The sequence below is a fragment of the Notolabrus celidotus genome, chromosome 11 (genome assembly GCF_009762535.1).
Source record: "Notolabrus celidotus isolate fNotCel1 chromosome 11, fNotCel1.pri, whole genome shotgun sequence".
In the NCBI taxonomy this organism is placed as follows: domain Eukaryota; kingdom Metazoa; phylum Chordata; class Actinopteri; order Labriformes; family Labridae; genus Notolabrus; species Notolabrus celidotus.
In genome coordinates, this window is record NC_048282.1 from 34,850,416 (window position 1) to 34,877,231 (window position 26,816).

A 26,816-nucleotide genomic window follows, 5' to 3' on the forward strand; every position below is an offset into this window, starting at 1 on the left:
TGAGAACAGACAATGGTGGTGAGTACACGTCAAAGGAGTTTCAAGAATATTTGACGGCTCAAGGCATCCACCATGAAATGACTGTACCTCACTCACCACAGCAAAACGGTGTTGCTGAAAGAAAAAATAGGACATTAGTTGAAGCAGCGAGAAGCATGCTGTCACATGCTAAGTTGCCAAAGATGTACTGGGCAGAGGCTGTAGCCACTGCAGCTTACATACAGAACAGGCTGCCCACATCTGTCCTGAAGCAAGAGACACCCTACGAGAGATGGTGTGGGAAAAAACCTGACATGAGTCACATGAGAGTGTTTGGATGTGCAGCTTATGCACATATCCCAAATGAAGAGAGACGGAAACTGGACAAAAAGGCTGTGAAGCTTCGTTTCGTGGGATACGCAAACAATGCTAAGGGCTATCGCCTTTATGATGAAGAGAAAAGGAGGATTCTAATCCGTCGTGATGTCGTTTTCAACGAAACGAACTTTGACTGGAATCAAGAAGCAGAAGTCCCCTGCTCAGAGAACCAGATAACAGTGGAAACAGATGAGAGTGAAACACAAGGTGAGATCACTGCTGATGGCACTGTCAGAACAAGCAGCAGAACCAGAAAGTCTCCAAGGAGATATGGATATGAAGAGTTTGCTGATACAGCTGTTGTTGATCATCATGCCAATATGTGTCGTGTGACAGAGCCACTCACAATGAAAGAAGCAATGATGAGTCCAGATGCAAAGGAATGGCAGGAGGCGGCTGATTTGGAATACGAGTCGCTGCTGGAAAATGAGACGTGGGACTTAGTGGATTTACCAAAAGAAAGAAAGGCAATAGGATCAAGATGGGTGTTCAAAGTCAAGCATCATAGTGATGGACGAGTGGAGAGATACAAGTGCAGACTAGTTGCCAAGGGCTACTCACAGCGGTATGGTGCTGACTATGATGAGACATTTTCACCAGTGGTACGATTCAGCTCTGTTCGTACATTACTGTCCTTTGCTGTTCAAAATAATCTACATGTGCATCAGATGGATGTCGTAACTGCATTCCTCAATGGACACCTGGAAGAAGAAATCTACATGGAGCAACCAGAGGGATACATCAAACCAGGGCAGGAACACCTGGTGTGCAAACTGAAAAGATCTATCTATGGACTGAAGCAGTCTCCTCGTTGCTGGAGCAAGGCCTTCACAGAGTTCATGATGGAACTTGGATTCAAACAGAGCACATCAGACCCCTGTGTGTTTGTGAGATCAAGACAAGAGATTGAGATACTAGCAGTCTATGTGGATGATCTCATTCTGATAACAGAATCAACTGAGAGCATGAACGAGCTGAAAGCAGCTCTCAAAGAGCGCTACAAGATGAAAGACATGGGTGAGCTGTCCTACATCCTGGGCATCTCTGTGGTTCAAGACAAAGAGAAGAACTGTGTCTTTCTTCATCAGAAGCATTACATTGAAGCCATACTTCAGAAATATGGAATGGATAATGCAAATCCTGTAGCAACTCCTGCTGATGCCAATGTCAAACTGAAGAAAAGTGATGGTGTTAGCAAGCCAGTACACCAACAAAACTATCAGTCAATGGTTGGAAGTCTTTTGTATGCTGCAATGGCCACACGACCCGACATAGCTCAAGCTGTGAGTGCTGTGTCAAAGTTCAATGCAAGTCCAGATGCTGCACATCTGACTGCTGTGAAGAGGATATTCAGATACTTGAAAGGGACGGTGAACCTTGCTCTCAAGTATGAGCGGTCAGATTCTGGAGCTTTGAAGGGATTCTCAGATGCTGACTGGGCTGGTGATCAGGATGACCGCCGCTCGACAACAGGCAACATGTTTCTACTGAATGGAGGAGCGGTGAGCTGGCTCAGCAAGAAACAAGCAACAGTTGCACTTTCAACAGCAGAGGCTGAGTATGTCGCACTCAGTAAAGCTGCTCAAGAAGGAATCTGGCTGAGGCGCTTACTGTGTGATCTTGGAATGGAGGCCACGCCCACACTGATCCTGGAAGACAACCAAGGAGCCATCGCAATCGCGAAGAATCCCGTGGATCACTCCAGAACTAAACACATAGATATTCGCTACCACTATATCCGTGAATGTGTGCAGAATGGACAAATTGAGCTGCAGTATTGTCCAACAAATGACATGAAAGCGGACATCTTTACCAAGCCTTTGACTAAACAGAGGTTTGAAAAACTAAGGGGAGCGATCGGACTTTTCTCTATGTGAGAGTGTGAAAGTCTTTTGTATGCTGCAATGGCCACACGACCCGACATAGCTCAAGCTGTGAGTGCTGTGTCAAAGTTCAATGCAAGTCCAGATGCTGCACATCTGACTGCTGTGAAGAGGATATTCAGATACTTGAAAGGGACGGTGAACCTTGCTCTCAAGTATGAGCGGTCAGATTCTGGAGCTTTGAAGGGATTCTCAGATGCTGACTGGGCTGGTGATCAGGATGACCGCCGCTCGACAACAGGCAACATGTTTCTACTGAATGGAGGAGCGGTGAGCTGGCTCAGCAAGAAACAAGCAACAGTTGCACTTTCAACAGCAGAGGCTGAGTATGTCGCACTCAGTAAAGCTGCTCAAGAAGGAATCTGGCTGAGGCGCTTACTGTGTGATCTTGGAATGGAGGCCACGCCCACACTGATCCTGGAAGACAACCAAGGAGCCATCGCAATCGCGAAGAATCCCGTGGATCACTCCAGAACTAAACACATAGATATTCGCTACCACTATATCCGTGAATGTGTGCAGAATGGACAAATTGAGCTGCAGTATTGTCCAACAAATGACATGAAAGCGGACATCTTTACCAAGCCTTTGACTAAACAGAGGTTTGAAAAACTAAGGGGAGCGATCGGACTTTTCTCTATGTGAGAGTGGTTGTTTGTGCTTGACAGGTGCACGCCGAACGCTGCCTGGTCAAAGCAAATCTGAAAACATGTGAAAAAGAGTTCCAGTAAAATCAGTGTAACCAAAAAGTGAAAAAAAAAAAAAGGTGATTGTTAATGTAAACGTGTTTAATGACAAACGAGAACAGTTTAAGTGAAAATTGCAAAGTTTATTTTGTTGTTTGAAGGAGAGCATGGCTCTGTATTATTATTTAAATGGGTCTAAATACCATTGTAAAATTAAGTGGGAGTGTTGTAATACATTAATTTAACCAATAGGTGGCACTGTTTTTCCCTTTATCCTTTTCTTGCCTGCTGTGACGTTGTTGTTCCCTGTGCACGCTGAATAAAGCTCACGTTAAACTTGCAACATGTAATCCAAAAGTTTCTTTATGTTCGTCTTTCGTTAATTTCCAGTTTTCTAAACGATTGAGTTTAAGAAAGAAAAGATCTTATCGCTTCTGGAGGAAATGCTTCAGCAGTAAAGTGTTGGTGACAAACTAAGAGCTGTGGTTATACTCAGAAATAACTCTCAAACCATTTTTGAACATGAAAAGAGGAAATCAACAATAGTTCACATGAGAAACAAAACAGTCACAAACTGATGGTATGGATTTGAATATTTCTAGAGTTAAATTTTACTGAAATAACATGTTTTTCCAAATGTTTAAACTGAGTGATGCAGTTTTTTAAAGACCTCTAACTGTAGTGTAAAAAGCACTCTGAGTGGATGGATTAAATCTGCTGATCTTTGCTGATGAGAAACAAATCAGAGAGTAGAGATAACAGCTCCTTGTTTTGTCTATTTAACAGCTCTGAGGGAGGAAAGCACAGCTCTCTTTGAAACTGATATCGGTGTTCGTACAGGAACTGAAGGAGAAAGCATCACAGTTGTATGCACCTTCAATTTCTTTGGAAGAAGGAAGCTCTTCTGCAGGGATGACTGTGAAAAAGGAAACATCCTTGTTGAAACAACTGGTGTCAGTAATCAGAGAGGGAGATACAGCATTGAATATAAAGAAGGAAGTTATCTATCTTCTACATATCTCTATGTGAGCATCACAAATCTGAAAAAGTCTGACTCTGGGCGGTACAGCTGTAAATTGGACAGAAGTTTGTCTCCTGCTTCAAGCCAGACGTTTGAGCTCAGAGTCAAAGACGGTGAGTTTTATTCTTCATTGATTGCTGCCAAAGTTTCAAATAACCCCGTAATATATGAAATCTAACACTTCTATTCAGAGTAACATACTTTCATTTAACAAATGCTCCATTAAAAACCAACCATCCATATCAGACCATGCTAACACTACAGTTGATTTGTATATTGTTGCATACAATTCAACAATCCCAATCAGTATCTCCTGGTTTCATTGTGTTCCACAGCTCCAACCACTTCTAAACCAAACTGGACTCTGCAACCTTTTTCAACATGGACCCCGTCAGCCTCCACACTGCACACAACTCCGTCTACACCAGCTGCAGCTCCAGGTACATTTACCTGTTTCCTCTGAGGCTGATCCAACTTTAGAGATATGTTGTGTCCTCTTCTTCAGTAAATGTGACACAGCCAAGAGTTATCCAAGTCACATCAGTAAGTTCAGGTGTAGCTTGATATAATGTCCTTTAACTCAGTTGAGTTGTGCTCATGTTGCTGATTCCTTGTTCTTAAATGAAGAGTATTTCCCACACAGGATTAAACTGTGTGTTTGTGTGAGTTGTTGTAAAGTCTGCACATGCTCCTACCTTGTCAAAGTGTGTTAAACATACATTCATTGCTGGTCTGATGAATATTTCTTTCATAGGAACTGAACCAACAATTCCAGGAGTTGCGCTGCACGTGCGTCTGGTTCTGGTCATCGTGTTCATCGTCTCTTCGTCAGCTGTTCTCATATTCTGCAGGAAGAAGAGGACGAGTAAACGTGAAGGTGAGGGAGCACACACGCATAATGTGACCATGTGAAACTGAGCATACTCTACAGTAACACAGGGTTTTTGTTTGCAGAGCCTCATGTGGAGCTAGATTATGTTAACATCACAGAGGTGAGTGTTTGGAAAAGTTCCACCTTCATGAACGTTTTTTAAACCAGCCGATGAACCGTGTTCTTCTTCTGCAGGGCGACCAAGTGTATGATGATGTCAGAGAGGAGGACAGACAGGGCGGATCTCCTCCTGTGGAAACATCTTCAGTTTAATCATAGAGAGAACCACATACAAACAACAGGTCACAGAGCCTTTCTGTGGTTGAATTTCTGCTCATTTGGAGAGTATTCCATTAGTTTTGTGCTTTAATCATCACTGAGTATGCTGCAGAACTGTTAAGTTTTGTTTTTGCAGGTTTAGTTTAATATGAATAACTCGGCTCTATTTTGTTGTCCTGTTCCCTTCTGACACAGTGATCATCTTAAAGTCCTGTTGTAGTCCACATGGATCACAGATATGTGTCTGTTTGTAGCTTACATCCATAATGGATGAGTATTTCTGATCTAAACGATCTCTAAACGGTCGGTAGTCTGTAGAGTTCATCCAACTCAAATCCTTCACTTCACAACCCTGCCCCGTCACTTCAGGTGTGCCCCAGGGCTCTGTCCTGGGGCCCCTCCTCTTCATCACCTACCTTCTCCCACTCGGCAATATCTTCTGCAAATTTGGCATTCACTTTCACTGCTTCGCGGATGACACCCAGCTCTACATCTCCAGTAAACCTGACTCCACTCTCCCACCCTCCTCCCTCACCCTCTGCCTCTCTGAGATCAAATCCTGGTTCACCTCCAACTTCCTTCAACTCAACAGCAATAAAACAGAACTCCTCCTTGTAGGCACCAAATCCACCCTATCCAAAGCCGACAGTTTCTCCCTCACCATAGACAGCTCAACAGTGTCCCCCTCCCCTCAGGTAAAGAGTCTGGGTGTCATCCTCGACAGCTCACTTTCTTTCAACTCTCACATCAATAACATAACCCGGTCTGCATACTTCCATCTCCGCAACATCAACCGTCTCCGCCCCTCTCTCACCCCTCACACCACTGCTATCCTGGTCCTCAGTCCCGTCACCTCCCGTATCCATTATTGTAATTCACTCCTCTTCGGTGTCCCTCACTAATCCCTCCATAAACTTCAACTGGTCCAGAACTCTGCAGCCCGCATCATCACCAGAACCCCCTCCTTTCACCACATCACCCCCGTCCTCCAGCAGCTCCACTGGCTCCCGGTCAAACTCAGAATCAACTTCAAAATCCTCCTTTACACATTCAAGGCCATCCACAACCTCTCCCCTCCGTATCTGTCTGATCTCCTCCACATTGTCGCCCCCTCTCGCTCCCTCAGGTCTTCCTCCTCCCTCCACCTCTCTGTGCCCTCTGCCCGTCTCAGCACCATGGGGAGCAGAGCGACTGGAACTCACTCCCACCTGACATCTGTAACTCAGACTCACTACCCCTGTTCAAATCCAAACTTAAGACTCATCTGTTTCAAATTGCATTCCTTGTCTAATTGCACTGCCTCATTTTAACTTGGTGTAACTCTGCTTGTTTTTATTTATTTCATCAGGTTGTTTTTATTTATTGTGTTTTAATCTGTCTGTAAAGTGACCTTGAGTGCTTTGAAAGGCGCTTCTAAATAAAATGTATTATTATTATTATTATATGGTGTTTTATTTTGAAATTGGCGGACGTTGCATGCGATCCTCGTGCCTGACTTCCTGTCCAGGTCGTTCTTTTCTGTGCAGATTGGCGCGTGCTGGGCGCGTGATGCGTCCAAAATAGACTTGAAGCGTATCTCTGGCGGAGCGGCGCTGGACACGCTCCCGAGACGGAGCCGTAACGTAACGCCACGCGCCCTGTGGACCCGAGGCTTCAGTGACAAACGTTGTGCTTGTACATTGTTCTTTGGTTCTCTGTGTGTCTGTAACTTTGTGTTTTTCCCTGCTGACTGTCTCGGCCAGGTCTCCCTTGAAAAAGAGACTTTTGATCTCAATGGGATCAACCTGCTTAAATAAAGGTTGTATGAAAATGAAGTGTGATGTTTCATGTTACTGAATGCTGCATATTTAACTGAGAGACAAGAGGTCACCATCATCTAGAGCTATGAACTGTCTCTGTAACACAGCAGCTTCATGCTCTGAGTAGGAGCTGTGTTTAATCACTTTGTCTCTGTCAAATCAAATCAATTCAAATTCAAACATCATGCTGTGTTGAAGGAGACTGAACACTGACCGTAAACACGTTGGGTAAATATTCACACAGGCGATAACAAAGCAAGAGAAAGACTCAGTTCTCCTTCTGTTTCTGTTGGCATTGAGTCGCCCCCTGCTGGTCATTAGGAGAATGAAAGTTTGAGGCACTGAAGCATTGAGGATCTGAACACAGACACTTCAGGGTGAGTGATGAATATGGACACTAAAACTCAGTTTCAGTTTGAAGAAGTGACAAATGTTGTTGCTGATGATCTCATTTTACTTTGTAGGTCATGAAGAGGCATCAGGATAAATAAACGGACTGTGTTTATAGATCTGTTTAGTCCGACCACTCAAAGCGCTTCACATTACATGTTACATTCACAGACTGATAGCAGAGGAGAGTTCAGAGAGTGATGTTTGGAGGAGGGACACCATCATATATGAAATACAGAACTGAGTTGTTGGCTTGGGAAAAAGGAACAGAGGCAGTGTGAAACCATCAGAGACTCAAACATGAGAGTGTGTCACAGTTTGATCCTCGTCTTCCTCGGTGAGTACATTCTTATATATCCTTTATTATCCCTTTTTGTATCCATGTAATTACTTTAACCAACTGTATTTGGTCAGCAAGCATTAAAACATCATTTCACAGTTTTTAATGGTGACCTTTTCAAGTTCTCTTAATATAGACATTCTATAAAAGATGTGCAATCAACTATTGTGCCTCTTATTTTGTAGTTCTGTAGTGTAGCTTCAAAATCCTAGAAAGGTAATCCAAAAGTTTCTTTATCGTCCGGCTTTCATTAATTTCTAGTTTTCTAAACGATTGAGTTTAAAAAAGAAAAGATCTTATCGCCTCTAGAGGAAATGCTTCAGCAGTAAAGTGTAGGTGATGAACTAAGAGCTGTGGTTATTCTAGGAAATACCTCTTAAACAACATTTGAACATGAAAAGAGGAAATCAACAATAGTTCACATGAGAAACAAAACAGTCACAAACTGAGGGTAGGGTTCGAAATATTTCTAGAGTTAAATTTTACTGAAATAACATGTTTTTCCAAATGTTTAAACTGAGTGATGCACTTCTTTAAAGACCTCTAACCGTAGTGTAAAAAGCACTCTGAGTGGATGGATTAAATCTGCTGATCTTTGCTGATGAGAAACAAATCAGAGAGTAGAGATAACAGCTCCTTGTTTTGTCTTTTTAACAGCTCTGAGGGAGGAAAGCACAGCTCTCTTTAATGAAGATATCAGTGTTCATACAGGAACTGAAGGAGGAAACATCAGAGTTGTATGCACCTTTAATTTCTTTGGAAAACAAAAGATCTTCTGCAGGGATGACTGTGAAAAAGGAAACATCCTTGTTGAAACAACTGGTGTCAGTAATCAGACAGGGAGATACAGCATTGAATATAATGAAGGAAGTTATCTATCTTCTTCATATCTCTATGTGAGCATCACAAATCTGAAAAGGTCTGACTCTGGGCGGTACAGCTGTAAGTTGGACAGAAGTTTTTCTCCTGATTCAAGCCAGACGTTTGAGCTCAGAGTCAAAGACGGTGAGTTTTATTCTACATGGATTGCTGCCAAAGTTTTAAATAACCCCGTAATATATGAAATCTAACACTTCTATTCAGAGTAACATACTTTCATTTAACAAATGCTCCATTAAAAACCAAGCATCCATATCAGACCAGGCTCACACTACAGTTGATTTGATTATTGTTGCATAAACTTCAACAATCCCAATCAGTATCTCCTGGTTTCATTGTGTTCCACAGCTCCAACCACTTCTAAACCAAACTGGACTCTGCAACCTTTTTCAACATGGACCCCGTCAGCCTCCACACTGCACACAACTCCGTCTACACCAGCTGCAGCTCCAGGTACATTTACCTGTTTCCTCTGAGGCTGATCCAACTTTAGAGATATTTTGTGGCCTCTACTTCAGTACACGTGACACAGCCAAGAGTTATCCAAGTCACATCAGTAAGTTCAGGTGTAGCTTGAGTTGTGCTCATGTTGCTGATTCCTTGTTCTTAAATGAAGAGTATTTCCCACACAGGATTAAACTGTGTGTTTGTGTGAGTTGTTGTAAAGTCTGCACATGCTCCTACCTTGTTAAAGTGTGTTAAACTTACATTCATTGTTGGTTTGATGCATATTTCTTTTATAGGGATTAAAGTTGTTGCGCTGCTCGTGCGTCTGGTTCTGGTCATCGTGGTCATCGTCTCTTCGTCAGCTGTTCTCATATTCTGCAGGAAGAAGAGGACGAGTAAACGTGAAGGTGAGGGAGCACACACGCATAATGTGACCATGTGAAACTGAGCATACTCCACAGTAACACAGGGTTTTTGTTTGCAGAGCCTCATGTGGAGCTAGATTATGTTAACATCACAGAGGTGAGTGTTTGGAAAAGTTCCACCTTCATGAACGTTTTTTAAACCAGCCGATGAACCGTGTTCTTCTTCTGCAGGACGACCAAGTCTATGATGATGTCGGAGAGGAGGACAGACAGGGCGGATCTCCTCCTGTGGAAACATCTTCAGTTTAATCATTTCACTGTCCTCAAATGGTTCGAGTGAAAACTGTGACAGGGTTTAAGTTTTGTGACCAGACGACAGTTTTTACCGGGGGTCAGGAACCTGCGGCTCTTTTGACCCTCCCATGTGGCTCCTTGTGGCTTATAAATAAAATAAATAAATACACTTCTTCTTCTCAATGAAAATACTTTTTTTCTTCAACTGTAAGTTTTCATTTATCCCTGTTTTTGCACAGTTGTTTTACATTCTCTTACTGTAGCAAATTGCACAGCCAAAGATACAGTTGGCGTCTCATAGTCGGGGGCGGGGCTCCGCATTAAGGGAAAACATTCCTTTCCCCCCAGCCTTTAACACTGCGAACGCACAGATCTTAAACTCTGATGCTAATGTGAACAAGCTGTCATGTCCTAAATTGAGACATAAATATGAAATCAATTGACAAAGAATGAGACATAAATAAACCAAACAGAACAAGATCGGATTATTGTCCCTATGTACTTTTATTTCTGTAAACTCAGAGTAAGCATGTATTTTTATATATAAGGAGCGGGTCTCTTCATGGGGGTGCCATCATTAACCGCCATCATGTTTCTACAGAAGCTCAGAACGGACATAACAGAGCTAAATGCATTTTGTTATTCTGTGCCGAGCTGCTGGCCCAGAAATTCACCTCAGAGAGAAGAAAAGTGAACAGTTGTTGTTGAAGAAAAAGAAGAGGGAGCGGTTGTTGTTGTTGAAGGAGGAGAAGATAGAGCTGTTGTTGTTGAAGGAGGAGAAACGGGAGAGCGGTTGTTGTTGAAGGAGGAGAAGGAGAGCTGTTGTTGTTGAAGGAGGAGAAACGGGAGAGCGGTTGTTGTTGAAGGAGGAGAAGGAGAGCTGTTGTTGTTGAAGGAGGAGAAGGAGAGCTGTTGTTGTTGAAGGAGGAGAAGGAGAGCTGTTGTTGTTGAAGGAGGAGAAGAGAGAGCGGTTGTTGTTGAAGGAGGAGAAGATAGAGCAGTTGTTGATGAAGGAGGAGAAGAGAGAGCGGTTGTTGTTGATGAAGGAGGAGAAGAGAGAGCGGTTGTTGTTGAAGGAGGAGAAGATAGAGCAGTTGTTGATGAAGGAGGAGAAGAGAGAGCGGTTGTTGTTGTTGAAGGAGGAGAAGAGAGAGCGGTTGTTGTTGAAGGAGGAGAAGAGAGAGCAGTTGTTGATGAAGGAGGAGAAGAGAGAGCGGTTGTTGTTGAAGAAGGAGAAGAGAGAACAGTTGTTGTTGATGAAGGAGGAGAAGAGAGAGCGGTTGTTGTTGAAGGAGGAGAAGAGAGAGCAGTTGTTGTTGATGAAGGAGGAGAAGAGAGAGCGGTTGTTGTTGTAGGAGGAGAAGAGAGAGCAGTTGTTGATGAAGGAGGAGAAGAGAGAGCGGTTGTTGTTGAAGGAGGAGAAGAGAGAGCAGTTGTTGATGAAGGAGGAGAAGAGAGAGCAGTTGTTGTTGAAGAAGGAGAAGAGAGAACAGTTGTTGTTTGTTGTTGAAGGAGGAGAAGAGAGAGCGGTTGTTGTTTGTTGTTGAAGGAGGAGAAGAGAGAGCGGTTGTTGTTTGTTGTTGAAGGAGGAGAAGAGAGAGCGGTTGTTGTTTGTTGTTGAAGGAGGAGAAGAGAGAGCGGTTGTTGTTGAAGGATAAGAAGAGAGAGCAGTTGTTGTTGAAGGAGGAGAAGAGAGAGTGGTTGTTGTTGAAGGAGGAGAAGAGAGAGCGGTTGTTGTTGAAGGAGGAGAAGAGAGAGTGGTTGTTGTTGAAGGAGGAGAAGAGAGAGCGGTTGTTGTTGAAGGAGGAGAAGAGAGAGTGGTTGTTGTTGAAGGAGGAGAAGAGAGAGCGGTTGTTGTTGAAGGAGGAGAAGAGAGAGTGGTTGTTGTTGAAGGAGGAGAAGAGAGAGCGGTTGTTGTTGAAGGAGGAGAAGAGATCGGTTGTTGTTGAAGGGAGAGGAGAGAGTGGTTGTTGTTGTTGAAGGAGGAGAGGAGAGATCGGTTGTTGTTGAAGGATAAGAAGAGAGAGCAGTTGTTGTTGAAGGAGGAGAAGAGAGTGGTTGTTGTTGAAGGAGGAGAAGAGCGAGCGTTTGTCGTTGAATGAGGAGAAGAGAGAGCGGTTGTTGTTGAAGGAGGAGAAGAGAGAGTGGTTGTTGTTGAAGGAGGAGAAGAGAGAGCAGTTGTTGTAGAAGGAGGAGAAGAGATCGGTTGTTGTTGAAGGGAGAGAAGAGAGAGTGGTTGTTGTTGAAGAAGGATTACAGAGAGTGTTTTTTGTTGTTGAAGGAGGAGAAGAGAGAGCGGTTGTTGTTGAAGGAGGAGAAGAGATCGGTTGTTGTTGAAGGGAGAGAAGAGAGAGTGGTTGTTGTTGTTGAAGGAGGAGAGGAGAGAGCGGTTGTTGATGAAGGAGGAGAAGAGAGAGCGGTTGTTGTTGAAGGAGGAGAAGAGAGAGCAGTTGTTGATGAAGGAGGAGAAGAGAGAGCGGTTGTTGTTGAAGGAGGAGAAGAGAGAGCGGTTGTTGTTGAAGAAGGAGAAGAGAGAACAGTTGTTGTTTGTTGTTGAAGGAGGAGAAGAGAGAGCGGTTGTTGTTTGTTGTTGAAGGAGGAGAAGAGAGCGGTTGTTTTTGAAAAAGAAGAAGGAGAGCTGTTGTTGTTGAAGGAGGAGAAGAGAGAGCGGTTGTTGTTGAAGGAGGAGAAGGAGAGCTGTTGTTGTTGAAGGAGGAGAAGAGAGAGCGGTTGTTGTTGAAGGAGGAGAAGATAGAGCAGTTGTTGATGAAGGAGGAGAAGAGAGAGCGGTTGTTGTTGATGAAGGAGGAGAAGAGAGAGCGGTTGTTGTTGAAGGAGGAGAAGAGAGAGCGGTTGTTGTTGTTGAAGGAGGAGAAGAGAGAGCGGTTGTTGTTGAAGGAGGAGAAGAGAGAGCAGTTGTTGATGAAGGAGGAGAAGAGAGAGCGGTTGTTGTTGAAGAAGGAGAAGAGAGAACAGTTGTTGATGAAGGAGGAGAAGAGAGAGCGGTTGTTGTTGAAGGAGGAGAAGAGAGAGCGGTTGTTGTTGAAGGAGGAGAAGAGAGAGCGGTTCTTGTTGTTGTTGAAGGAGAAGAAGGAGAGCTGTTGTTGAAGGAGGAGAAGATAGAGCGGTTGTTGTTGAAGGAGGAGAAGAGAGAGCGGTTATTGTTGAAGGAGGAGAAGAGAGAGCGGTTGTTGATGAACGATAAGAAGGAGAGCAGTTGTTGAAGGAGAAGAAGAGAGAGCGGTTGTTGTTGAAAGAGGAGAAGAGCGAGCGTTTGTCGTTGAAGGATGAGAAGAGAGAGCAGTTGTTTGTTGTTGAAGGAGGAGAAGAGATCGGTTGTTGTTAAGGGAGAGAAGAGAGAGTGGTTGTTGTTGTTAAAGGAGGAGAGGAGAGAGCGGTTGTTGTTGAAGGAGGAGAAGAGAGAGCGGTTGTTGTTGAAGGAGGAGAAGAGAGAGTGGTTGTTGTTGAAGGAGGAGAAGAGATCGGTTGTTGTTGAAGGGAGAGAAGAGAGAGTGGTTGTTGTTGTTGAAGGAGGAGAGGAGAGAGCGGTTGTTGTTGAAGGAGGAGAAGAGAGAGTGGTTGTTGTTGAAGGAGGAGGAGAGGAGAGAGCGGTTGTTGTTGAAGGAGGAGAAGAGAGAGTGGTTGTTGTTGAAGGAGGAGAAGAGATCGGTTGTTGTTGAAGGGAGAGAAGAGAGAGTGGTTGTTGTTGTTGAAGGAGGAGAGGAGAGAGCGGTTGTTGTTGAAGGATAAGAAGAGAGAGTGGTTGTTGTTGAAGGATAAGAAGAGAGAGCGGTTGTTGTTGAAAGAGGAGAAGAGAGAGCGGTTGTTGTTAAAAGAGGAGAAGAGAGAGCAGTTGTTGTTGTGGAAGGATAAGAAGAGAGAGCAGTTGTTGTTGAAGGAGGAGAAGAGAGTGGTTGTTGTTGAAGGAGGAGAAGAGCGAGCGTTTGTCGTTGAATGAGGAGAAGAGAGAGCGGTTGTTGTTGAAGGAGGAGAAGAGAGAGTGGTTGTTGTTGAAGGAGGAGAAGAGAGAGCAGTTGTTGTAGAAGGAGGAGAAGAGATCGGTTGTTGTTGAAGGGAGAGAAGAGAGAGTGGTTGTTGTTGAAGGAGGATTAGAGAGAGTGTTTTTTGTTGTTGAAGGAGGAGAAGAGAGAGCGGTTGTTGTTGAAGGAGGAGAAGAGATCGGTTGTTGTTGAAGGGAGAGAAGAGAGAGTGGTTGTTGTTGTTGAAGGAGGAGAGGAGAGAGCGGTTGTTGATGAAGGAGGAGAAGAGAGAGCGGTTGTTGTTGAAGGAGGAGAAGAGAGAGCAGTTGTTGATGAAGGAGGAGAAGAGAGAGCGGTTGTTGTTGAAGGAGGAGAAGAGAGCGGTTGTTGTTGAAGAAGGAGAAGAGAGAACAGTTGTTGTTTGTTGTTGAAGGAGGAGAAGAGAGAGCGGTTGTTGTTTGTTGTTGAAGGAGGAGAAGAGAGCGGTTGTTTTTGAAAAAGAAGAAGGAGAGCTGTTGTTGTTGAAGGAGGAGAAGAGAGAGCGGTTGTTGTTGAAGGAGGAGAAGGAGAGCTGTTGTTGTTGAAGGAGGAGAAGAGAGAGCGGTTGTTGTTGAAGGAGGAGAAGATAGAGCAGTTGTTGATGAAGGAGGAGAAGAGAGAGCGGTTGTTGTTGATGAAGGAGGAGAAGAGAGAGCGGTTGTTGTTGAAGGAGGAGAAGATAGAGCAGTTGTTGATGAAGGAGGAGAAGAGAGAGCGGTTGTTGTTGTTGAAGGAGGAGAAGAGAGAGCGGTTGTTGTTGAAGGAGGAGAAGAGAGAGCAGTTGTTGATGAAGGAGGAGAAGAGAGAGCGGGTTGTTGTTGAAGAAGGAGAAGAGAGAACAGTTGTTGATGAAGGAGGAGAAGAGAGAGCGGTTGTTGTTGAAGGAGGAGAAGAGAGAGCGGTTGTTGTTAAAGGAGGAGAAGAGAGAGCGGTTCTTGTTGTTGTTGAAGGAGAAGAAGGAGAGCTGTTGTTGAAGGAGGAGAAGATAGAGCGGTTGTTGTTGAAGGAGGAGAAGAGAGAGCGGTTATTGTTGAAGGAGGAGAAGAGAGAGCGGTTGTTGATGAACGATAAGAAGGAGAGCAGTTGTTGAAGGAGAAGAAGAGAGAGCGGTTGTTGTTGAAAGAGGAGAAGAGCGAGCGTTTGTCGTTGAAGGATGAGAAGAGAGAGCAGTTGTTTGTTGTTGAAGGAGGAGAAGAGATCGGTTGTTGTTAAGGGAGAGAAGAGAGAGTGGTCGTTGTTGTTAAAGGAGGAGAGGAGAGAGCGGTTGTTGTTGAAGGAGGAGAAGAGAGAGCGGTTGTTGTTGAAGGAGGAGAAGAGAGAGTGGTTGTTGTTGAAGGAGGAGAAGAGATCGGTTGTTGTTGAAGGGAGAGAAGAGAGAGTGGTTGTTGTTGTTGAAGGAGGAGAGGAGAGAGCGGTTGTTGTTGAAGGAGGAGAAGAGAGAGTGGTTGTTGTTGAAGGAGGAGGAGAGGAGAGAGCGGTTGTTGTTGAAGGAGGAGAAGAGAGAGTGGTTGTTGTTGAAGGAGGAGAAGAGATCGGTTGTTGTTGAAGGGAGAGAAGAGAGAGTGGTTGTTGTTGTTGAAGGAGGAGAGGAGAGAGCGGTTGTTGTTGAAGGATAAGAAGAGAGAGTGGTTGTTGTTGAAGGATAAGAAGAGAGAGCGGTTGTTGTTGAAAGAGGAGAAGAGAGAGCGGTTGTTGTTAAAAGAGGAGAAGAGAGAGCAGTTGTTGTTGTGGAAGGATAAGAAGAGAGAGCAGTTGTTGTTGAAGGAGGAGAAGAGAGAGTGGTTGTTGTTGAAGGAGGAGCAGAGAGAGTGGTTGTTGTTGAAGGAGGAGAAGAGAGAGTGGTTGTTGTTGAAGGAGGAGAAGAGAGAGCAGTTGTTGTAGAAGGAGGAGAAGAGAGAGCGGTTGTTGTTGAAGGAGGAGAAGAGAGAGCAGTTGTTGTTGAAGGATAAGAAGAGAGAGTGGTTGTTGTTGAAGGAGGATTAGAGAGAGTGTTTTTTGTTGTTGAAGGAGAAATACTGAATTTTGGACAAATCAGTACGTACTGCTAGTATAGTAGGCGATTTCGGAAACAGCCACTGTCTCGACAGCAGCAATACGGCTGCCCACGATAATTGGCCTCAAACAGCTCTTCAGAAACAGATGGGTGACGTCACGGATAATACGTCCATATTTTATACAGTCAATGTGTTCGTCATTAATTTAGAGACGTTAAACATTGAATGGGATCCGATTGACCCCAAAGATAATAGGAGGGATAAATGTATGTTCCCCTCACATGTTGTTTGTGTGCATCAAAAGTATGGTTGTTGAGTTCTTCCACGATGACATAAAGTGATTTAACCACAATCCTGATTTAAAACTCTGCCTCAAGTATGTTGTAGCATATGTGGAAGGTTTATTTAACGCTGTACCTCAGCAGAAGTCGACATACGTGGCCCAATGTGGACCTCCTCAGAATGAAACCAAGTCAAAACAACAACCTGTTAATTATTAAAGGTGGCATATCATGCAAAATGGACTTTTTAATGGTTCTCTACCTGAAATATGTGTCCCTGTCTACAAACTCCTCGAGAATGAAAAGAATCCATTCTGCCCCTGTTCTGATTTCTCCACCTTTCTGTAAATGTGTGTGAAACGAGCCGTTTCAGACTTCAGTGTTTTTGTTACGTAACAACAATATCCGGTCTGTAACGGAGTCAGAGCTCGGAGCTTGTTCAGCCCATAGACTGTATAAAATACAACTCAACCCCTCCTCCGTTTTTCATTCCCTGCACACGTGTGTGCTAACAAGGAGCTTAGGAGGGAGGCATGCTAGTTGTAGGCTGTCTTAATAAACACAAAGGTTGGTTTTACTCCCCACGTCTGCAGATTTGAAGATCTAGTGGATGATTTTTGTCATGGAAAAGTGCTAGCGCTAGTTAGCATAGCTACATAGCTACACGTCGTAGCTGTAGCTGTGTACCAAGACACACGTCGACATACTGACAAATAAAAAACAACAAGAAACTCAGAATCTGTGACCAATCCTTCAGAAAGGTCCTGCTGCCTTTCTGGTAAAGGTCGGTTTTACTCCCCACGTCTGCAGACAGCAGGACCTTTCTGAACCATTGGTCATAGATTTAGTGTTTCTTGTTGTTTTATTTGTCAGCATGTAGACGTGTGTCTTGGTACACAGCTATTAACATGTAGCTATGTGGCTATGCTAACTAGCGCTAGCACTTATCCATGATAAATAAAAATCATCCACTAGATCTTCAAATCTGCAGACGTGGGGAGTAAAACCGACCTTTACCAGAAAGGCAGCAGGACCTTTCTGAAGGATTGGTCACAGATTTAGTGTTTCTTGTTGTTTTATTTGTCAGTATGTCGACGTGTGTCTTGGTACACAGCTACAGCTACAGCTATGAACATGTAGCTATGTAGCTATGCTAACTAGCGCTAGCACTTATCCATGATAAATAAAAATCATCCACTAGATCTTCAAATCTGCAGACGTGTGGAGTAAAACCGACCTTTGTGTTTATTGAGACAGCCTACAACTAGCATGCCTCCCTCCTAAGCTCCTTGTTAGCACACATGTGTGCAGGTAATGAAAAACGGAGGAGGGGATTCAGTATTATTTTATACAGTCTATGGGCTGAACAAGCTCCGAGCTCTGACTCTGTGACAGACCGGATATTGTTGTTACGTAACAAAAACACTGAAGTCTGAAACGGCTCGTTTCACACACATTTACAGAAAGGTGGAGAAATCAGAACAGGGGCAGAATGGATTTTTTTCATTCTCGGGGGGTTTGTAGACAAGGACACATATTTTAGGTAGAGAACCATTAAAAAGTCCATTTTGCATGATATGTCACCTTTAAAAAACCTCAGATAACAGTGGAAGGACCCGTGTGCAGACAATAAAGCTTTATTACAAAAGAACAAAAAGGCAAAAGATTGAACAAAATCTTACTTAAAATGTCCAAACAAACCAAAATGCCAAAATTGTCCCACTGAAAACACAAGGGAACCACAGAGAGAACAAGAAGGTAAAGACTAAATCCACACCGGGTAACAGGCGACAGGTGTGAACACAGGACACAGGTGAAACTAATGAGGCACAATCAAGGTGGAGGGAAACACAAGGGCAGGACGTGAAACTAAACCAGAACATATGAAAGCTGTTTATTTTGCTCTTAAGAAAACAACAATACTTATCATTACTTAACTCATGACAACATGGGAACTATTACAGGTTGTCGCACCTTTAAAACTGATGTGGAGAGAAACAGTACGGTATAATTGAAGAGGCTACTTTCTGTGCAGGAAGAGACCCTGAAGTGTGCAAGACAAACATGAGTTCTTTGTTTCTCCATTTTGTGTTCAGCTGAAAATCCAATCTGTAAACTTCAGAATTTTAAAGTTAAGATTTAAGATGGTGTGCAGATATCATCGCAAAGAGGCATCGTTCCTGTTTCCGAAAATAGCAGTCCACTACTTCATACTAACACTTTTTTTTCTAAGTGAACCACATCATCTCTGCTCTGCTGCTGCAAATAAATTTCCCTCTGCTGTGTAAAGAAGATGCTTCCTGGTCTCTGATCTCAAAGCTTAAACCCAATCCCTCACAGATTCACTAAATTTGTTTGTTTTTTGAGAACTCCCTCCATTAAAATGTTTGACCCGTAGATATCTCCAAAGAAGATCATCTGAGTCCGTCCTCTCAGATCACCTCGTACACTTCCTCATCCTGCAGAGTGAGAATAAGATGTTGGTTTATACTGGTATCAGCTGGTTTTAAAAACATTTAAGAAAGTCAGTACCCTGAATTTTCTGTAACACTCACCTTGGTGATATCACCGTACTCGTGTTCCACGTGAGGTCCTAAAAAAAGAATTATTGGATTAGATTGGATGGACATACACCTTTGTATTTGTGCAATGGCAACAATCCTACAGCTTGTTTAGGAACCCAACAGCTGCTGGAGCAAATGACTTTCAGATATCTGTTTGTTTGGCCCTCCTAGCATCAATGATGAACCTCCTCCCTGTTAGCGAAAGTCTAAACTCTGCATGCAGAGGGTAGCGAGGGTCGTCAAGGAAGGTGTAGTGGCTTGCTTTCGCCAAACGAAACAGAACACCTATAAGCCACTGAGGGGCGGCTTTACCGGGACTCAGTTGACACGTCCTCCTCGTCCGGATGAATGAATGAAGTCCAATCTTCGTGCATCAACATCAATAAGGGTTTATTTTACATCGACATACAACAAACGCTCAGCCGATCAATCCACACTTGCATCTACTACGAACTTGTAGAATAAAAGGCTTAAAGCTATTGTAGACGAGACGATGGCAAAGAGGACAAAGACGGCGAAGACGACGGCGATGATGGTCCCGGTAGGCAGCTCACCTGCCACTGATTGGGTCTTCTTCCCTATATGCATTCTAACACCTGGGTTGCCACGCCCGCCACCTAGTGTGCACACAAGTGCATCAAACACACAAACAGTCCACACATAATATTGACACACACACATATGGCTCTAACAGAAGGCCTTTGCCTTCTGAGTGGCCCTGGTTTGGCTCTGACAGTCTCTTTGCAGACTATGACGATATTTCCCAGCTTGTTGAGTTAACAGAACGGCAACTTTTCATGGAAGGTGTTAAAACAGACTCAAAACCCCTCAAACCCCCATCCATCCATCCATCCATCCATCCATCCAACAGGCTTTCATATTCAACACTGATGGTTTAACTTCTGTCGCCCTTCACTGACAACCAGGAACCTTTTCATTCTCAGTGTTCCTCTTTATAAAAGCACACCTCGAGTTCCTCTTCCCCGCCACAAGAAGCCTTCTTTATATTTTTTTGCAGAACATGTTGCAAATGCAAAAATGGACTGGTCTAAGTATCTCTTGGATATAACTGTTTCAAGGAGCCTTTTTTAAAAGTGTCCTTTAATCTACATTAGAATACAATCAATGAAATCAGATTCCAGGAAGATTTGTAAGAGCCTGTGTTCACCATGTTCCTTTTTTATGCTCTTCTGTACTCACAAGTTTTACAAAACGAAGGCAGCACTTTCATTTCGAAGTGTCCTCAGCATCAACTTTTTTGATGTCACTGCGCAATCAGGTGAAAATAGCCATGCTCGTCAGCGTCACCTTCTTCTCACCGACCAATTAAAATCAAGAAAGAAAGAAAGAAAGGTACTTTATTAATCCCCATTTTTTCACTCATGCTATTTTTGGACATGCTACACATACAGTTTCTTTTGTATACACATACAAATGCACACACATGCAGTGAACATGCTTAGGGAGAGATGTCAGAGTGAGGATACTGCCGTCAACCAGCACAGTTGGGGGTTCGGTGCCTTGCTCAAGGGCATCTCGGCAGTGCCCAGGCAAGTGAACCAGCACCTCTCCAGCCACCAGTCCACTTGCCCAACTTTGTCCATACTGGGACTCGAACCGGCGACCCTTCGGTTCCCAAGCCAAGTCCCTATGGACTGAGTTACTGCCGCAAGAAGGGGAAAAAACCTCAGATAACAGTGGAAGGACCTGTGCCATCCATCCATCCATCCATCTATCCATCCAGGTGGGATATATAATCCCTCCAACAAATTCTGGCTCTCCCCCGGAGCCTTCTCCCAGTTGGACGTGCCCGGAACACCTCTAAAGGGAGGCGTCAGGGAGGCATCCTTATCAAATTCCCAAACCACCTCAGCTGACTCCTTTCAATGCGAAGGAGCAGCGGGTCTACTCCGAGCTCCCTCCGGATGTCCGAGCTCCTGACCCTCTCTCTAAGGCTGAGCCCAGACACCCTTCAGAGGAAACTCATCTCAGCTGCTTGTATCCGCGATCTTATTCTTTCAGTCAAGACCCACACTCACAAACAAGACCCCAAGATACTTAAACTCCCCTACTTGGGGCAAAGACCCGCTCCCTACCGAGAGAGAGCAATCCATGGCCCTCAGCTTCCTCAAGAATAAACATCCCTGATTTGCCTTCCTGCAGATGGCATCATTGATAGCATCAAAGGTCAGTTCGTCATCCAGGATTGTGCCTAGCTGTACCTAGATCAACATTTGGTGCTAAGTCCTCAAGGATGGAGTTGTAGTCTCTCAAAAACAATGTAACCTCTAAGAATGGTTCGCTGCCTCACCTTCAGGCTCACTGGTCCTCCTCTTCCTGCAGAATGTCAGCCCAGCTGCTGATGTCACGATGATCAGGATGACCAGCACCAGCCGCACATGAGACACCACTCCTGTGTTTGTTAGAGCCAGGGAACACAGTTTCTTTTTAATATATATTTTTTGTGTTTCATTTATCCTTCAACTCCTGAATACAATTAGTTTAAAAAAAAACAGCCAATTTTTCATCCTGGATACATCGAAAAATCTGGCACATGCTGCCCTTCAATGATGAATAACATTACAAGCCCATGTGTTACTCTAAGGTCATGTCATTTAAATCCCCAACTACCAGACTCTGAAGCAGTGGTTGAACATACGTATATCATCTTTACTATTATTGTAAGTTGCTAATATTATACATTTTAAGTGCTATAGTTAATCATAAGTTATTGCTTTATTATTTTACTCTGTCCATCTCTATCTTCATCTCACCCTCTATCACACTTTCCCCACCCATCCTGTCTCAGCAGCTGTGGTGTACTCAGGGGGGGCATCATTTTGAGAAAACGCACTCAAGTGCCCTCTTGGATTCAAGTGTAGTAGATAAAACAATAAAAAATGCCTTCTTTGCTGCCCTTTCAGAGGAAAATGCATGAAAAGGTGCCCTCTAGATGCCACACTTATGTAAAAAAAAACTAATAAAGTGCCCTCTGGATGCCCTTCAAATGCATAAATGTTGAAAAGCGCTCTCTAGATACCCATGTAGTTAATTATGTTGTATTGTGTTTAGTATGTACTATAATCAATAATATATAAAAATAAATAATAGCTGTGTTTTCCTTTTTCATAATTCAATTTTCAGCACAATTGGTCTCATAAATTTTCACCATAATCCAGGAAATTTAGTGCTAGTGGCTCAAAATGTCTTCTTTCTTGTTAATGCTGCCTAAATACATTTAAATTCACCCTAAACTTTGAGTACAAGTGTTTGAAAGTAGGTGCCATTTTTGGGGTTTTCGCCCCTGCCCCTCAAACAGCCTGAGTACGCCACAGCTCAGCAGTATTTCCTTTTTTGACTGAGGATGTAACGACCACTTTCCCTAGAATAATAAGTAAACAGAGTGGTTAAATATCTGGGGCCACAGGTGGATGTACCCTGGACGGCAGAAGGTGTTCCCAGAGCAGGATCTGCAGGTGGTGTTCCCAGAGCTGAATCTGCAGGTGGTGTTCCCAGAGCAGGATCTGCAGGTGGTGTTCCCAGAGCAGGATCTGCAGGTGGTGTTCCCAGAGCTGAATCTGCAGAAGGTGTTCCCAGAGCAGGATCTGCAGATGGTGTTTCCAGGGTGGAGGCTGGTGGGGTTGTTGGAACAAAGGTCGGGAAGTCGTTGGTGGTTGAGGAGTTGTCGGAGCTGAGAAAGACAATGAAACTGTTTGTTATTGTCAGTGCAAATACAACATAGTCCCGTGTTAAAGTTTAAGTTTGTCAAACAGTCTTAATTGACACACTCGTGTAGTTAGATGCTGCAGGTCATCAGTGTGTTTGAAACTCACCATCTTCAACTTTGAGCTCAAACAACTGGGCTTCACTCGGAGAGGTAATACTGCCCGCCTTGCAGTGGTATCTTCCAGAGTCAGACTTGGTCAGATCTGCGATGCTCACATACACAGTAATCATAGAATATTCGACTGTCGACTGGTCAACCTCCATGCTGTACCTGCCATGCTGAGCTGTGTCTTCAGTTGTTTGAACAAGAATGTCTTCACTTTTGCAGCCATCCTTACAGAGGATCTTCATTTGTCCAGGCTTATCAAAGAAGCATTCGAATGTGAGGTTTCCTCCAACAGTTCCTGTCAGCAGGATTTTTTTTCCTGGGAAGGAATAGAGACAAGCGTTTCCATCCTGCAGTGTTGCTGAAAAAAGAGACAAGCATAATTACTATCTCCCTGTCTGATCATGTAAGCAGATTAAAGTTGTTATCAACTCAACACAGTCTGACAGCAGTTTGTTTAGACTTCATGAAAAGTAACTTCAACAAATTGTTCTTCAGTGAGGCCCGTTCAGACACGATGACATCTAAACACAACCTCAGGGGCTGAGGGGTAAAGACAAGCAGGTGTACTGTGACTGCAGTTCCTCTAGCGACCACTTGAGGCTGGCTCCAAAGGTGAGTCAGTTCCCATTAGGTTACATACATAGACTGTATAAAATATAGTATCCGTGACGTCACCCATCTGTTCCTGAGCACTGTTTTGAAGCTAATCGACGGCGGCGGCCATATTGGAAATGCAGAACTCAACCAGGCAGAGTGTGACGTGAAGAGGCGGAGTTTGAGCCTCTTAGCCAACAGCTATATGTTCCCGACGTTCAGTCAAGTCAAGTCAGTTATGTCCTTATTTGGGCAAAAACTCTTAATCTTAATATCTTCTGAACAGTTGCATTTGAAAAAATTCACCCCCGTACAGTGTGTGCCGATAGAGAAATGAGGTACGTAGAGCCAAGGAGCTTTTTTGACCAGGCTGTAAACATGTTTATTAATGCTGCAAAGATCGTCCTTTTTGAATTGGTGTGTATGTGGTTTCCTGTGTTTCTGCAGCCAGCCACAAGCGGATTCTCGATGAATTGCACTTCCGCATGGGCTTCATAGTTTGAGACCGGAGGTTGCCGCTTGGTTCAGACACGATGACATCTAAACACAACCTCAGGGGCTGAGGGGTAAAGACAAGCAGGTGTGCTGTGACTGCAGTTCCTCTAGCGACCACTTGAGGCTGGCTCCAAAGGTGAGTCAGTTCCCATTAGGTTACTTTATTAAAAAGCCAAACTTACCAGCAGAATCAACATGTGTGTTTTCTAATGCTGATCTTGTATTATGATGGATAAGTTGAGCTTTCTTATAACTGAACGGTTTGAACCACATAAAGAAAAAAAAGCATCACTAGGGGGCGTGGTCACTTTGAGTCACAAGGTTTTTTTTTGCGACTCTCTCAAACCGGTCCCACTTCCGCTCTGCCACACACTGAACTCTGATGAAGGGAGTTTCAATGAGCCTTGGGTGTGACTTTGCTGCAAGCTTTCACACAAACTCCTCTCACTACCTCAGAAAAGAGGAACTCAACATCACCATCGTTTTCATGTCACACATATGATGAGCAGTTGTCTGAAATAGAGTTAACCCTGTCGGATGAAACACAGACCCATGAGAGACTCTCTTTTATCCAAGGAGCCTGGTCGCCTCATCACTGATCTGATTGGTTCTGTGTGATTTGGGCGGCTTTACATTTTATCCAAACGTCGTAACTTGACAGAAGAGGGGAGCTTTAAAGACAAAGAGATGTGCTCCCTCATCTTTGTTTAACCAGAGTGGATGCATACTGACTTTTTAAAGAGGATGTTACAGTTATTACACTCTGGTTATTTTCACTTGCTCAGTATTTCTAAAATTAGACACTTCCTATCTCAGAGCGACACAGAAAAACTAGTCCATGCATTTGTTACCTCCAGGTTAGATTACTGTAACTCCCTCTTATCAGGCTGCCCCAATAAGTCTCTAAAGATTCTTCAGCTAGTTCAAAACGCCGCAGCTCGAGTATTGACTAAAACTAGGAAGAGGGAGCACATCTCTCCAGTGTTAGCTTCTCTACACTGGCTCCCAATAAAATGTAGAATAGAATTTAAAATCCTTCTTTTAACCTACAAAGCCCTTAAAAATCAGACACCCTCGTATCTTAAAGAGCTCATAGTGCCCCATTACCCCTCTAGAACTCTACGCTCCCAACATGCAGGCTTTGCTAGTTGTACCTAAAATCTCTAAAAGTAGTATGGGAGGTAGAACCTTCAGTTATCAGGCCCCTCTCCTTTGGAATCATCTACCAGTCAGGGTCCGGGAGGCAGACACCCTCTCCACTTTTAAGAGTAGGCTTCAAACTTTCCTTTTTGACAAAGCTTATAGTTAGAGCTGGATCAGGCTTGGACCAGCTTTTGTCATGCTGCTATAGGCCTAGACTGCCGGGGGAACTGGCACACTGACACACTGGGATCCTAGCTCACCCCCTTCCCCCCAACCCCCTCATCACTTACTTTAACTCTGCCTGTCCCATTAAAGTTACTAACCATAGACCTTTCTGGAGTCACTGAGCTCTATTGTCTCGTAGATTCCTCTGAGCTGCCGTAGACGTCCTCCTGCTGTGGACGATCTGGACTCCAGCTGATACGGACGTGCTGGACTCCAGCGGCAACAGCTTCTACGACTCGTCTCATCACTATCACTTCTCTCTTTTACTCCCCTCTATCTGTCTTTCCAGACCCAACTCGGTCGAGGCATGATGGCTGTCTAACATGAGTCTGGTCCTGCTGGAGGTTTCTGCCTGTTAAAAGGAAGTTTTTCCTCACCACTGTAACTAGCTAAATACTGCGATGTGCAATGCTCATGATGGATTAAGGTGGGGTCAGACTGAGTCTTACCCTGTCTTGAAGTTGGGTCTCTGTTCATAATTTGACATAGAGTGGTCTAGACCTCCTATGTTTGTAAAAGCGTCTTGAGATAACGTTTGTTGTGATTTGGCGCTATACAAATAAAGGCGTTGAAGGCCTTTCTTATAAATGTTTAGATGTCCCCCTCTCCTGCCCTGCTTGTTGTCATTCAGGTTCCTCATTACTGACACTTTAACAAGTTCCTGATATCTCATACAAAGCAAAAGGTGTCCTCTTCACAAGATGTACCCCGCTGCAGTAAGAGGCAGCCACAGACACCGCCTGCTCTGACAGTCCACAGCACAGAGAGAGAGTGAAGCTGGGGGCGCTGGTCGAAGAGGAAATAAGACTTTCAACAAGGATATGAGGCTCAACTTCATTAGAAACCTAAATATAGTGCACAGTTATTTGATCCTAAACAAACTGCGCCACTCTGACAAAATTTAACCAAGTATGAGAAAGTGGAAAAAAGTGATTCAAAAGATGACCTTGAACGAGAAGCTGAAGGGCACCTTGTTCATCTTCAGACACCAGAGAGTCTTCTTAAAGCTTTTACTCCACCCTGATTATTTGTGACCTCTCTGAGGCGGCAGACAAAACTTGAACTTCCTCACACAGTGAACTGACCGACTACAAGAATTAAAAACAATTTAAAAACACAAAGGTGAAGAAGAAAGAACTCACCGAGGAGGAGTAAGAAGAAGATCAAACTGTGACCAGTCTTCATGTTTGAGTCTCTCTGATGGTTTAAGGCTGCGTCTCTTCTTCTTCACTTGCTACCAGTGACTTCTCTCTTTCTAGAAAAGATGAAGTTCTTCCTCAAATCATCACTCCTCCTCTCCTCCTCTCTGCTCAGATTGTTTTTTTGTCTTCTAGTTCCTCATATGATAAACACACATATTGATGCATCACACCAAATCTACATAACACCATCAAACATTATTATTCTTTTTAAAAACGAGCAGCTGATAAGAACTTTAATGTTGGTTTTGGTGTGCCAATGTGGTGAAGAAGTGTGTTGTGTGTTAAACAACTTGACCTTAGACCAGATAAAAGAAGTTGTGGTATCCTCTTGGTTTCAATAGTGTGAAAGTGCTTCAAACATGCATTCTCTTTAGAGGCCAGCAGGGGGCAACTCAGCTGTTTGCAACAAGATGTCAGATTGTGGAAAAACTCAAAGGTTTGATGTAGTGGATAAAAATTCACTGATCTGATGAGGTGGAGTTTTGGAGCCTACAGACTATGGGGTGTCATTTGTAAGGTTGTGCACATTGAAAATAAAAGCAACATTTCTCCACATTAAGCTCCAAAATGTCCTAAAAACGTAGAGAGAATTTTTAAAAGTTGCTTTTTTTTCATCAAATTTAAAGAAACATCTGTGATCTGTTTCACTTTACTTCTGTTGTGAAGTAAATATACGTTAAAATAACTTTTAAATCTAAGTGCTGAATATAAATATAAATGTTAAATTTAAATGTTAAATCTGAATGTTGAATGTTAAATCGAAGTATCAAATGTCAAATCTAAATGTTAAATCCAAATGTTAAATCTAAATCTAAATTTTAAATCTAAATGCTGAATATAAATATAAATGTTA

At 43.6% G+C, this 26,816-nt stretch overlaps 1 protein-coding gene across 1 annotated transcript; it reads right to left on the minus strand.

Moving 5' to 3' along the window:
* Positions 1-17,526: 17,526 nt before the first annotated feature.
* LOC117821832 lies at positions 17,527-25,986 on the minus strand. Its single transcript, XM_034696350.1, has 6 exons — positions 25,904-25,986; positions 22,303-22,662; positions 21,907-22,160; positions 20,781-20,882; positions 18,461-18,498; positions 17,527-18,364 (listed from the first exon to the last, which is right to left on the minus strand). Exons 1-4 carry the CDS (start codon positions 25,944-25,946, stop codon positions 20,844-20,846), a joined length of 696 nt encoding a protein of 231 aa, XP_034552241.1. The 5' UTR covers positions 25,947-25,986; the 3' UTR covers positions 17,527-18,364; positions 18,461-18,498; positions 20,781-20,843.
* Positions 25,987-26,816: the final 830 nt, after the last annotated feature.

Excerpts from the sequence above, each read along its gene's own strand:
- LOC117821832 (XM_034696350.1), bottom strand. The coding sequence starts at position 25,946 with ATGAAGACTGGTCACAGTTTGATCTTCTTCTTACTCCTCCTCG. Across the intron at positions 22,663-25,903 it reads CTTCTTCTTACTCCTCCTCG|CAACACTGCAGGATGGAAAC; the intron begins GTGAGTTCTTTC and ends CTCTTTTTTCAG. Across the intron at positions 22,161-22,302 it reads TGAGCTCAAAGTTGAAGATG|CTCCGACAACTCCTCAACCA; the intron begins GTGAGTTTCAAA and ends TGTCTTTCTCAG.